The following is a 14918-nucleotide window of genomic DNA, read 5'->3' on the forward strand; positions in this document are numbered from 1 at the left end:
TGATTTCTCAATCTTCAAAAGACCTTATTTTTATAGAATAAATACAATCTTTTTACACAATCAACATAAGAGGATTAAAAAAGAAAAAAACTAGGGTGTTCTTAATTAATAGACTTAATGAGAGAGAGGGGGGACTGAGTGTTTTGCTTTGAGATAAGGGAACACTCTATCTACTTGGTTTGAGAGAGAAAAGTTGGGGAAACAACTCCAAAGAGGAGAGTGACATGAGAGGAGAGGGAAAAGCATACACAGGTCTTTTGATTTTCCCCAAAATAATTTGACTTTGTATAAGAAAAACAAAGACAAAGAAACAAATTATCTTAATGGTGTTTAAAGAAGGCTATCGTTAATATAGGACATGGCATCATGCTGTGCATTCTAGGAAAGAATTCCTGCCTAGAGTGGGCAGCCAAACTTTCCCCATATCCTGATAGTTTTTGTTACTCATAACCACTCCCTTTCCCTTGTTTTTGCGAGTTAACTCCTTGAGATTTGCTAGATCTTCCTAACTAACTATTAGTTCAGCTCTAGATGTACTTTCATATCTTGCTTCAAATCCTACTGATTTGTCAGATCACCACTTTGTCATTGGCTAGCTTTCTCCTACGAGATCATGATTCATAATTGTTGCTCTATGACTTCCCCACTATTGTAATATAGGACTAAATGATTAGATTCCTCTTAGAACAATTTCTTGCTTGCCAAAACCCTGACACCAAGTCTGCACAGAGGTGAAGACCAAGGGAACCTCCAACACTGTCTTGCTCAATCGAGTGTTGCCCAATTTTATTCGTCAACTATTCCAACATTTGATCACTCAAAACCCAAATCTTGAAGATTCTATTCCATAATGGCTCCTCTTCCTCCTTATCCGACTCCTCTTTGTCCTCTTTGATAGGCAATCCTAGACATCGAACTAAGTTTGCACCCTACTCCTAGGTCATCTTCTCTATGGGAACCCTTAAAATCCTAACAATTATACCCAACTCTAGGAAACCATCTTCGAAACAGAATGGGGTAACCTTATACAATGTACCGATACATTGCAAATTAATTACTCTCTCATTAATCTTCCTTTTATTGCTAATCCTTTTAATTAATTTCTTTCCCTCTCTCATTAAATACTATAATTACATTAATTACTCCATCCCTTTCTCTTTAAATTTAAGGCAAGTTTGAATTTGAATTTTGAAATTGGCATGCCACTCTAATTCTTAATGCCCATAGTCTTAGGTGTAAAAGTTAAAGTAGGCCATAAGAAGTTTCAAACCTTGGTCACAAGTTTACAATGTCAATAAGTCTACCACTACACCTGATGTTGTGTGATCTGATAGCTCTCTATCGGGAGATGACTCGGATGCCGAGCTGGACTATTCCTTGCTGGAAGGTGACTCAGATGCCGAGCTAAACAATGACGAACTGTATAGTTTTCTAGGTGACTTACAGGGAGACATTATTAGAGTGGCCAGGTTGCTTTATCTTGGGTGGGCACTCCGATGCTTATGTTAACGAATTAGAGGTTTTAGAGAGAGCTAGAATGCTAGATAACCAGAGAATGTGAGAGCTGAATCTCATGTACCTTTTCTAAAGATTGTGATGCCTTTATATAGGTATAAGGAACCGAAGGCCCCTTGTAACGGGTTCCAGATTCCTAGGAAATCACTCCCGTTATGTTTAGAGAGGATCTCTCGATCAATTATGCGATCTACATAGAGGGCTAAGGTTAGTTCGATCAACTTTGATGCGGATAAGGCAGGTAGGCGGGCTTAACAGTTGAGTGCCATTACCCGGAGAAGTTGGTTTCGATAACAAGTTTAAGGAATAGGTCGGCGAACATGTCTTATAGGTTGCTACCTGTACTCTAGTTAGATCGACAGGTCCTCGAGGAGGTCACTCCTCACATGAGGTCCCTTAGACTGGTGAGGCCAAGGTAATATAGGTTGCCCTGGATGAGATGCTACTGGCCGCTTTGCCAAGGTGATCTGCTTACTCGGTGCTGAGAAGTCATCTAGTTGTTCAAAAATGCCATGTGTCATGATGTTATTTGGAGGACCAAATTATCTCTTATCAATGCCCAAATCCATTTTGGTGTTCAAATGTTATCCATTTTCATCCTTAAATAATAAATTCTTTATTTTTAGTGAATGTTTATTAAGATGATTATACCATGAAACCCAACTCCAAACCTGGAATTTCCGAGTTTGGCCGAGCCGAGATGATCACCCTTGATGTTTGTTAATAAATGCTAAAATTGATTATTAAAATTTATATATTAACAAATATTAAGACAAATTATTTTGATTATCTAAAAACCAAGGTATATATGCACACATTTTAGTTTTTCCATCATGTTTTAACAGTTACTGATTATGTCCCGATCTCTTGTATTTCAAGTGAACCATTAAAGTGAGGTTTTAATATTTTAATAACTTATTTATGGTCATATGTACCTTGCACTTTATTTTTATTATTATATATTTTTTTAGGATTTATTTGAGTTTCATAGCGTATCCATGCGTATCTTAGTTTTCTATTCGTATCTATGTGTATCCAAAGCATATCCCGATACGTTTCTTAAAATTGCCTTTTTGATACACTTCGTGTTTCCAATACTTTAAAACCTTGCTTCTAACATCATTTTCCGCTTTCTTTTGGCTTCTCGTAAACCTTCTTCTTCATATTTCAACATTGCTTTTGAGACTTGTTTAATAGCTATCGTTCTCTGTAGAACTAGAGCAAACTCATGACAAGACTAAAAAAAATGAACTTTCACACCAAATGAGGTATCTATAGCTTATAGCTTTTAGGAATAAGGATTTAGAAGTACCTATTTCCCCAAGCAGCTTTTGGCTTTGCAAAAACAATGTTTGGTGAAAAAACATGCAAATTGCAAAGTAATCATTAATAAAAGGGCAAATTTCTGAAACCTCCTTTGAAGTTTTTGACCATTGCTGAAACCTCCCTTGAAGTTTGGTAATTTCTAACAAGAGGCATGAAAATGTCCAAAATATCTATGTGCCATTACTATTAAGAGTGGTTTCTACATAAAAAAAATGCAAGCTTTATGAACAACAAAAGAAAATGAATGAGAATTTAAAGTTGTAGCTTTGCCTTTGAGTGATTGATATGAAGGGTAAATTTGAAAAATAAATCATTCAAAAAAGAGATTGGAAGGGTTTGGGGTAACAATTCATATGAAGAGAAGAATTGGAAAATAAACACATTTTTCAAAAGACTGCATGGGTATTTTGGACATTTTCATGCCCCTTTTTAGAGGATTCTAATTTAGGGATACTTGTAACTATGTCAAAAAGCTCAGGGGAGGCAATTGTAATTACCAAACTTCAGTAGAGGTTTTAGCAATTTACTCTAGAAAAGTAGTTGACTTTAGATTGAAACTTTTTTCAGTTGTTTTTCCAATATAGTTTAATGAAAGCAGTTCAACCAAAATTTTGGCCCTCCCAATTCCCAAACTTTAGGCTCAATTTGGAAAGAGTACAAATACAAATAAAGAGTCATTATTAATAAATGGAATACATTTACATTTATTAACATTTATGTCTACATGCAAATATGCAATCTAAACATGCAACATACAACTCCAACTACAATTAAAAAATAATATTTTATAAATTGATGGAATAAATAATTTATCAAATCCACATATATGTCAAAAAATGATTTGTAATTTAAAAAAATTATACAAATAAAAAGTATTAATAATAAAATAATATTTTAATACTTAAAATTTATAAATTTGCACATGATATATATTGTAACATTTTTATAAATCATTAATTAATATTTTAATTTGCATTAAATAACATTGTATTTATTATTTATAAAAATAAAAATATTATTTACAAAATATTTGAAAATATAATATAAATTGAATCTATCAAATCCACTAATCTACATTTATATAGAAAAATAATTTTTTATTTTATTTTATAACATCTATAAAAGTAAAAATATTAATAATGGAAAGATTATTTTATTAATTTTTATATGATATTCATCTTCAACATTTTAATAGGTTTTGATGTAACCGTTTCTGGCCACGTACCAATGTTTTGTGATGTAAAATTTTTTTTGGCTAAGTGCCTCGTTATTTGACCTGGTGGTGACGTGCCTTGGTGATGAGCTACTTGGTGGCGAACTGCCTGGTGGAAAACTGCCTGGGGGCGAACTGCCTGGTGGTGAACTGCCTGGTGGAAAACTGCCTGGGGGCGAACTGCCTGGTGGCGAGCTCTCCCTGGTGGCGAACTGCCTGGTGGCGAGCTCCCTGGTGGCGAACTGCCTAGTGGAGAACTGTCTGGGGGCGAACTGCCTAGTGGAGAACTGTCTGGGGGCGAACTGCCTACTAGGCGGCCTGTGACTTAGAGAATGGTGGAACTCCCTGGTGCAGCGCAACCCGACTGCCCTCTGCATGAGGTGGTCTTCTTTCCTTTGTAGGCAGTGGGAGCTAAGGGACCTGCAAGAACTCCATCTTTTCCTCCTCTTTGTAGGCGGCGGGAGCTAAGGGACCTACGAGAACTCCATCTTTTCCTCCTCTTTTTAGGCGGCGGGAGCTGAGGGACCTGTGAGAACTGAATCAGAGGACCTAGGGGTATTTTCCCGGCGGGGGCTCTCCGACGCTTAAGTTAGCACTCTGATTGTAGAGAGCTTTGAAGATGATATTGTAGAAACAAGAGAGCTAGAGAGTAGGGATTACCTCCATTTTTTCCCCTCCCCCTCCCCTTTGGGGGGTGAGGTCTTTATATATCGGAGTCCTCACGGGTTAGGTGGGTGAAAAGCCTCCAAACGGTAAGACTCGTCACATCCCGTCAGAACCGGGGTACAGTGGTGAACTCCTCGAGGTCGTCAGGCTAGCGTTTGTATCAGGCGGCTAGGTAGGTGCCTAGGCCAAGTTGTTAGGATGGCGCCTACGTTAGTCGGTGGGTCGGTGTCTGGGCTAGGTTGTCAGGTCGGCGCCTGTGTTAGTTGGCGGGTCAGTGTCTGGGCCAGGTCATCAGGTCAGCGTCCGTGTCAATTGACGGGTCGGTGTCTAGGCCAGGTCATGAAGCAGGAGATCTTCATGCGATACGTCAAACTACTCTTGTACCGAGCTACCCTACAAGTGGCGAGTTGCTTAGTGGCGAGCTACCTAGTGGCAAGCTGCCGATGTAATGTCGAGTTGTCTAAGTTTCCAGGCTATGAGGGTGAGCTACCTGTGGTGAGCTGCCTATGGCGAGCTGCCTGTGGCAAGCTGCTTATGGCGAGCTGCCCGTGGCGAGTTGCTTATGGCGAGCTGCCTGTGGCAAGCTGCTTATGGCGAGTTGCCTGTGGCGAGCTACCAATGGCGAGTTGCCTGTGGCGAGTTGCCTATGACGAGTTGCCTGTGGTGAGCTGCCTGTGGTGAGCTGCCTATGGCGAGCTGCCTGTGGCGAGCTGTCAAGAGGCCACACTTAGTTGGCATGAGGTGCCATGTGTTACAATTCCACTAGAGGGCCAAATCTGCCCTCATCGGGTTTGATATATTTTAAGTTAAGATTATTTGTTTTTATAAATTATTAATTGATATTTTAATTTACATTTCATAATATTATATTTATTGTTTACAAAAATGAAAATATTGTTTACCAAACATTTGAGAATTAATTTTTTAGTTGTTTTTTTTTGTTAATGTTAAAAATAAAAAAAATGTAAAATAGAAAAAATGATATAATAGTTCAAATGTAATAGTTGCATATGTTTTGTGCCTTGGACTTTAATAGAAAATTAAGTAATAATGGCTTTGTACATGTACTAATTTGTAAAACTTCATATAATTTGTGTCTTGGACTCTTAATTGATGCATTATCAATAAAATTGTATAATAACTATGAACCACTCTATATTAATTGTAATATATTTTTTCATCTATATAAACCATTAAAATATACAATTCCTATGTATTTATACATTATTTATAATTATTTTGACATTAAGCTTATTGTTAATAATATAATTAATTATGGATTTGTATACACTTTCCTACCATATCCAAGCATGTTCATATTTTTCGTACGTATCCATGTGCTTCCCAAATGTATCCATATCCATATCTGTATCCATATCTAAGCTACCCGATATGATATCTGATACTGATACTTATCCTTGGTTAGCTCTCCTAAATAAAGTTATTCAAATTTGGGAAGAGAATAACCATACTTTCATCTTAATGTGGATGAGTAATAATACTTTGGACAAAACCCCAAAAAAAGTAGAATTCTAGACATAGTTGAGATGCTTGGGAAAGACCTGTGGGGACTCTCTCATTTTCTATAATCAAGTAAGCATGCACCTTAAGCTTGAAATGCTAGATTAACACAATAGTTCTCTGATACTGGTAGAATATATAGCTTCTCCAGCTCAAAGCTTTAATGATTTAATGATTTAAACATATATTTAGATTAAGGTTAGTCCTGAGCTCTGCAGCCAGTTGATATGGTGGAAATGGTAATTAGAGTTGAATACCAAGCTAAGCAGTAAGAAGCAATAAGCAAGCACAATGAAGAGTCAACAGTTTAACAGTGATTAAAGCTAGGGTTGGACGAGGACAATTGGGGTTTGAAGTTGAACAATTAATCTGTTAGAACATTAACTAATTGTCTTGTTGGGTATATGTTCCAAATTAATTACCTCCTCTAACCATGCAGGAAGTCAAAGTTTGACAATGATGGGGAGGCTTGGATCATATGCCAAGTGGCTTTGGAACAACAACATTTTGTTACAAACTTGTAATGTGCCCCAAACACAGATATTTGCCCGCTCTACGCTCAGAGCGGGTCCGAGGGGGGGGAGTAGTAACCGAATCTCTATCTCCCTCTCCCTCTCCCTATTTTTATACCTTGTGCACGCATTCATCTGAACCCCTATAAATCATCACGACCCAACACAACACTTGAAATCTTTTTATCTTTTTATCACAACAGAAGAACACAGGAAAGAGAAGGAGAAAGAGAGAGAGAGAGAAATGGAAGATGATAATCATGGAAATGGACCCAGTGGAACTAGTAGGGAAAGTGAATGCAATATGATCAACAACAGCAGCAGCAACAGTAGAAGCAACAACAATAATAGTAGAAACAACAACAACAATAACAATAGAGAACAAGATCGTCTCCTTCCAATAGCCAATGTGGGTAGGATCATGAAAAAGGTGATTCCAGGTAATGGAAAGGTGTCTAAGGATGCAAAAGAAACAGTCCAAGAGTGCGTCTCAGAATTCATTAGCTTTGTTACTGGGGAAGCATCTGACAAATGCCAGAGGGAGAAAAGGAAGACGATTAATGGTGATGATATCATATGGGCAATTTCTACACTTGGTTTTGAGAATTATGTGAACCCGCTTAAGCTTTATCTCCAAAAGTACAGAGAAATGGAAGGAGAAAAGCTCAACGTTCCCAAGCAACAACAGGAACAACAAGTTGCATCTTCTGATAATGTTAATTCTTCAGCCCATCTCACCTCTCAACCTTCACTATTGTACAGCACTAATCAGCCCTTTTCCATGCCTTTCTCACCAAACTCAATTCAACAACAGATGCAACAACAAGAACCGAATGATTCACTTGGCCAATGGTAAGGAAAATTTGTCCTTATTCCCAATACAATTTTCACTACTTGCTTTAATTTTCCTTTCAAAGTACATACACTTCTGTTAGCTTATATATCTAACATGGGATTTATATACTTCTTTTTTTTTTTTTTTTCTTTTCCTTTTTCGTTTTGGTTTGTCATTAGGCTGTAGAGCTTCCATACATAGAGAATAATTTGAAATATTTTTCTCCGGTTGCATATTTTTAATCCTAAGGTAACATTCCACCAAACTACAAACACTCCCCAACAAAAATCTTTATTAGCTTAATTATTAGTCCTTTCTCAGTTCAGAACACTTCATTCTTGATAGAATTAAAACTTATTACATGCATTACCTATGACTTCACGCATGTAAGAACTGGAAAATAAACAAAATTGTAGTCTTCAATTTTTCAAGGGAGGTTTTAGACCCAGATTATATGTTTGTACCAGATATGGACCATGACGGGGCGGATCCAACCTAGGGTTGGTCCGAAAACATCTGAACTAGGATTTAGCTGGTTTTACTCCCATACCTGACCCGTTTTATGTCATATTGGTCACATGCATGCATCTCCTTCGCTGAAAAATGTTTTTTTTTTTCTTTTTTCATACCATTTTTTTCTTCGTCAACTTTGCATCTGGGGAAAATGTTTAATTTCAGCTCATTTTCTTTTGTATTATTTGTTAATTTTCTTTTCTCATTTGATCATTAACACCAACTTGTGTGAAAAAGCTTTGCCTTACCTCTTTCTAAGGACTTGGTTTCAATTAACTTTGAAACCATCCCTCACTCTGAACTTGTTGAAAAAGTAAATCTATGAAAATATTTTCTTGTATGGGTGTTGGGTTTGCATTTATAGTGGGTGTATAATCAAATGATGTGGTATTGGTTACACTATTCACCATCTAATCATCATCAAATAAACTAGTTACTAACATATATTGTTTAAACTTTCCTAATTAAGCACATTCAAGTATATAATCCTTGAAACACACATGTTAGCCACATTAAAACCTAAGTACAATTAGTCAACTAATATTAGGCCCCGTTTGGTTCACAGGAATAGAGGTCTGGAATCAGAATTGGAATGGACTATTTGGATTCCAACTGTTTGATTGGGTGGAATCAGAATCCCATTCTCATTCCCCCATTTGAGGAAATGATCCCCTCCCTTGAGAATGAAATTCCATTCCTGCTGAAATGGCATTCCCCATTTGAGGGAATGACATAATATTAAAACCTAATATTAGTGGTATGAGTGACACTAAAACCTAATATTAGTGGTATGAGTCAACTAATACCACATTAAAAACCTAATATTAGAGTGGTATTAGTCAACTAATTACCACATTAAAACCTAACATTAGTGCTATAAGCACATTAAAACCTAATATTAGAATGGTATTAGTCAACTAATATTAGTGGTATGTGTCACACATTAAAACCTAAGCACATGCATTATAATGCATGTATTTAGACATGTACTCCGGTTTCAAAAATATTATATTATAAAAGGTATTTAGACATGTATTCGTAGTAAAATTATCAATGAGCCACCTATACATAAAACTAGGGGTGGAAAATGGGTGGATTGGGTAAGGGTTGAATATCAATCCACCCATATTAATCCACCAACCCACCATGACCCAATCATCAATCCTAGTTAAAGGGTCATAACCCATCCTAACTCTAAGCCACCCTAACCCACCCATATTGACCCATTAGACCCATCATATTAACATTTAACCACCCTCACTCATACTAACCCACCTACCCTCACTTATAAATACAAAAATGGGTAGGGGTGACCCATATACACAAAATAATAAAATTTGAGAGAATAATCTCTCTCAAGGCTATCATGTGACAAAAACGAGTTAGGTCAACCTGTATACCCAAAAAAGCAAAATTTTTACATAAATACAGAAAATTGAAGAAAATTTACAAAAAATGCAAAAAAAAAAAATCAAAAAATTGTAGAAAATACAAAAAATACTAAAAAATTATAGAAAAGTCAAAACTTTTGTAGAAAAAAATCAGAAAATATGCAAAACAATAATATAAAATTGTAGGAAGTGCATGAAAAATGCAAAAAAAGCACAAAAATTTGTAGAAAATGCAGAAAATACCAAAAAAATTAGAAAATAACAGAAAAATCGCAAAAAATGCAAAACTTTTATAAAAGTGCTTTCGCAAAAGTACTTTTATGAAAGTACTTCTATAAAGTGTATTCATAAAAGTATTTTCATAAAAGCATTTTTATAAAAGTGCATTTATGCATTCATAAAAGTGTTCATAAAAGTACTTTAATAAAGTGCTTTCGTGTAAAAGTACTTTCATAAAAGTACTTTAATAAAAGTGCTTTCGTGTAAAAGTACTTTTAGAAGTGCTTCTATGCTTTCATAAAAGTGTTTTCGTAAAAGCACTTTGATAAAGTGCTTTTGTAAAAGTACTTTTATAAAAAGTATTTTTGTAAAAGTACTTTCGTAAATACTTATGTAAAAGTGATTTCATAGAAGTTCTTTTCATAAAATTACTTTGTAAAATTGCTTTTGTAAAAATATTTTTATATAAAATTGCATGTGAACACGAAGGGTATTAAAATCTATTTTATTTTGCTTTCATTAACAAAATGAAATTTGGAATAGTGGTTTGGAAGTGTAATGAAATGTTTGCATGCTAAGAGGTTTGAGTTTGAATCATTATAGCTTTTACTTTTTGAGATTTGGGAGTATAAGTAGAATTGACTTTGGCCCAACCCATCTTGACCTGCAACCGAATCCATCTTGACCCTAATGGGTACCCTCAACCTAACCCACCCTAACCCTTTTCCACTAACCCTAATGGATTGCTCGACCCATATTGACCCATCAATAGATTGGATGGGTTCCAAGGTGGGTGGGTCAAATGGGTTGGGGTCAACATTGTCAGCCCTACATAAAACCATTTTGGCTGCTAGTTCCTGGTTTTGATGGTTCAACCATCCATCCACTTTGCTCCTAACTAATATTCTTTTCTCAGAATCGGTAGTCTTAGAAGACATTTTGGTTTAGGACTTACTATTGTAAATCGGGTGCCTGATTTGAAAATTTTTACGATGAATCACGGGATTGGGGTTTTGGGCCAGGCCTATTGAAAATTTAACCAAAATATAATTCCCAATCTAAGCCAGTCCAACTTGTACCCCTACTTATTATCGAGATAGTAAGTCCTAAAATTCTGTTAGAGCATGTAAATACAAACTGACACATAAATAGTGTGGATTAGCCGAATACAATGGCTATGTAACCAATAATAAATGGCTGATGTAGAGTGTTTATTGGTTACACATAGGGGTGGCAATTTGATGGATTTGAGTTGAGCTTCAACCTAATCTGTCTAACCCACTGACCCGTTAATGACCCATTTAGGAAAAATTAAATGAGTTGGATTCAACCTAAATCCACCTTAACCCAATTCATCCATCCCATTAATTTTTTAATTTATTAAAGCATAGAAATGCAGAAATTATAGAATAATACAGAAAATACAAAAAAGAAAATAAAAATAATAGAACTTATTAACAATACAAAAATTACAAAAACACATAAAATGCAAAAAAAAAAAAACAAATTACAGAAAAGTATAAGGGATATTTACATAAAAGTATTAAAAATGTTGAAAAAACAAAAATTGTAAGAAAATATAACAGAAATGATAAAAACACATAAAATGAAGATAAATGATAGAAATTATGAAAAAGCATAAATTAAAGAAAAAAGTCATCGTAATTGTCGAAAAAACATAACAAAAAAGAAAAACATGAAAAATGAAAAAAAAAAACAGAAATTGCAGAAAAAATACGGGAGCTATAAAAATAGGCTGAAAACATAAAAAACTAATAGAAATCACAAAAAATAAATGCATAGCTCATCCAACCATTCCAAATCTGAAAGGAGCTTTAGGGTTTGTTTGGCAAGTTATTTTGGGAAGATTTTCTACTAGCTCTGACAGTCAAAAGATGTATTAAGTTTATGCATGAAGATCTGAGCAACCTGAAGCTAATTTGGCAGATGCATGTCTTTCCGTGTCTTTTCGTGCAAGAATAAAATGCGAAAGACAAAAAACTTCATTTGAACCTTCCCGAAATCAGCCCAAAATGAGTTTCTCGTGTCTTTTCGGTGCTCCAGCATTTGCCGGTTAGATCTTTCGTGAACCAAACGAAAATAGACCATAAATTAGTCTGCCCGACTTGTAAACAGCCGAAAGACTGTACGAAAAGATGCACCAAACAGGCCCTTAGTTCTTTACTGTCATAAATTTCATTTAATTAGCTCGACTAGATGTTAGATCATGGCTTTTCCAAAGTAATTCGCAGCTAAATCATACTTCTTCAAATCATGCTAGATCAAGCCTATTTTGTAGGGGAAGAGGCAGATTTGAATGCTGGAGATGGAATTCATTTCGCATCTTGACTTAAATAGCAAATCATCTGGATCGAACGGAGCTTCAGCAGGTCTTTTCTAGTCTTCACTTTGATTGTCAAAGATCATAATCCAATGGCACTTAAAGGGTTGACATAGGCATTCCACAGAGGAGCTTAGGTTCATGTCTGAAACTTACATTGGAATTCAACAATGGAGTAACAGCGCTTAATCGAGAGATACTTTTCTGAAGCTTTAAGCAACCTTCTCTAGCAATGGATGTTCAGGGAGACACCTTCGACTTCATTGGTTTCTTTGAGCATCTGAAACTATGATTCATGAATCATGATTAAATTGGCGTTGAACTAAAGTAATTACTTAGGGTTTAGAAAAGGGTTATTGATAAAGAAGGGGGAAGTCGAAATATGAAAAGGCTAATGGATACAACCCATGATCCAACCTACCCAAAACATTAAATCTTGCTTTATTGGGTTACCCAATCCACTAGACCCCCGGATTAAATGGATACAACCCAATCCATCAATTGATGGTTGGGTTGAAAATTTGCCACCCCTAGTTACACAGTCCCTCACCTTCAGTTAATCCGAGTTCACATAAATATAATATATGTAGTCTGCATTTACACACTCAGGTGAATTCTTGTCCGAATTTCACTAATAGGGCCTTAAAAAATAAACCAAAATTCATAGTTAAAGGGTCAAAATTTGAGTTGAACTGAGTTGTAGAAAATCCAAGAAAATTGGATCCTAGATGAATTCTGATGGTAATACAATGGAATTTCATTTGATGTAGGAAAGCATGAGAAAACGTTACACAGGATCTCAGTTTTGAAGAGAAATTTTTAGTGGATAGGACCTGCAAAGAGGATGTAGGTGATTTTGATTTGAGCTGGTTTTCTTTAAATAAGCAAGATTTGTTCTGAGTTTCAGTTGGTTTCTTAAACAAGCAACTAAGCAAGGCTGAACTCTCTGAAAAGAGGATTCCTGTGGGATCCATATGCCTTTATTTCATTTAAAATATATTTTTAACACCCTTTTAGTTTAATCTGAATACAATAAATTACAAATCCATGGTTGGCCCAACCATGTTTTTGTATGCCAGCAGAGAATCGTACTGCTCTTCAATCTGACCCATCTCCGGGACAAGCCCAGCCCAGAAGGAACCAAAACTAACAAAAACCATAAAATAAAATTATCCACATCCTTGTGCCGATGAGCTCAAATTTGAATCCCTTATTGTTTGCAGGCTTCACGAGGACTTCATCCAGAATCAATTGGGCATCGAGATCATCAGATGAAGATGTGTGTGTATGGGACGGGCCTGGGCCCCAGGCCCAGCCTATGGCAATTTAAATGCATAAATTCAGTCCCTGAAGTGCTAATTGCGGCCCCGAGGCTGAATCCTTGCACCAGATGAGATTGCCTAAAAGCTTGCTAATAAGGACAAGCCTCAGTACTAGAAAGCCAGACAAGCTCCACTCCACATAAACTGCCATGAGAAATACAGAAGTTTATATGTAATTTATATTAGAGTTTGGGAGATTTGAGCTCCACAGACTATGAGAGAAGGCAGCAAATGCGCATCAACCAGCTCATCCTGTTCCCAGCCACCCCCTAAAAGAAAATATAATTTCATCTCACATGATTCAACTTTCAGCTTTTAAAAGGAATGAGAATATCTCACTTCACCTCACAAAGCTTATAAAAATAAATATTCTTTTTCTGAATTAACATTTCTCTGGGAGTCTTTTTATTTATTTATTTCTAAACTTACTTTTCTCCCCCTACTTTTCTGGTGAGGCCTGTCTGGCTTTTCATTTGTCTGGAAATAAAGTAAAAGCCTTCTGTGATTAGTATTTGGGAATAAAGAAGCCTGGCCTTGGATGGGTTTATTTAACCACAAGCTTGAAAGAGTGCAAATGCAAATATGTACCATACAAAATACAGGGTTTTGCATTCTACATATTTGAATTTGTACCCCTTCCAAACTGAGCCTTAAGAGAGATTTAAGGGGGGTGGGGGGGTGGGGGGTTCTTACCCCCCTAATGCTGTGTTCGTCTGCAATGCAAAGGGAGTACAAAAAAAAAATAAAAAAATAAAAAAAACTGTAAATTCTAATTTACTATTGCGTTCACATTTGATTCATTTGCACGTCCATGCTTGTGAGTTGGCGCAAATGAAATTTCATTGCAAACAAACTAGGCCTAAATGTCAAACCGGGATGAAGTTTCCCCCGAACCACAGCACCTTGGTGCCCTGGCCATCCTGGTCTGGTTAGTATAATATTTGGGTTTGGTTCATATGGTTGGTCTGGTTAGTCCAATTATATTGATCTGGTGCTCATGATCACCTAGCAAAACATGCTTTAGAAAAAAAGAAGGGTTAAACAAAGTCGTTTGGACAATGGTGTAGAGAACAAAACAAAGGTAGCTCAGAAGCTACATGACCTGAACCCAAATCTGAATTTTGAACCAGACCAGTCTGATCCACCCCTAAAGGCCTAAATTAGAAGTTAAAGATACTGGCTCTCTATGTTGGTTGGCTCAAGAATTAACACCTTAAATGCCAATAATGGCCTGAGGCCCTGAGCACATGAAATTAACATCACAATGGGCAATGTGGGATGTTGGTTTTGCACATGAAAAATCAGTAAAATTTTCATTGAATTAATTATAGTGCTTCTGCTTCAAATCGCATTACTAATTTTTAGTCTATCGAGCTTGCATCTGACAAGTCTGGCATCAAATCTTATAACTTTACATATTAAATCAATTGATCTGGGTCTAATGGAACGACAAATCCCCTGAACTAATAGACATTGACTTGTAATGGTTGCAGACAATAAGGGCAACAACGTTAATTGCTAGCAATTTATGTTTAATCAAATGC

The 14918-nt window shown here is 36.1% G+C and overlaps 1 protein-coding gene across 1 annotated transcript; it reads left to right on the forward strand.

Moving 5' to 3' along the window:
- Positions 1-6914: 6914 nt before the first annotated feature.
- Positions 6915-13897, forward strand: LOC148851815 (uncharacterized). The gene is made up of 2 exons (XM_088946737.1): positions 6915-7605; positions 13276-13897. The coding sequence occupies exons 1-2, from the start codon at positions 6998-7000 to the stop codon at positions 13325-13327; spliced, it is 660 nt and encodes a 219-aa protein (XP_088802863.1). The 5' UTR covers positions 6915-6997; the 3' UTR covers positions 13328-13897.
- Positions 13898-14918: the final 1021 nt, after the last annotated feature.

The sequence above is a fragment of the Nelumbo lutea genome, chromosome 5 (assembly GCF_056320005.1).
Source record: "Nelumbo lutea isolate HS-2025 chromosome 5, American lotus-T2T, whole genome shotgun sequence".
Classification (NCBI taxonomy): Eukaryota; Viridiplantae; Streptophyta; class Magnoliopsida; order Proteales; family Nelumbonaceae; genus Nelumbo; species Nelumbo lutea.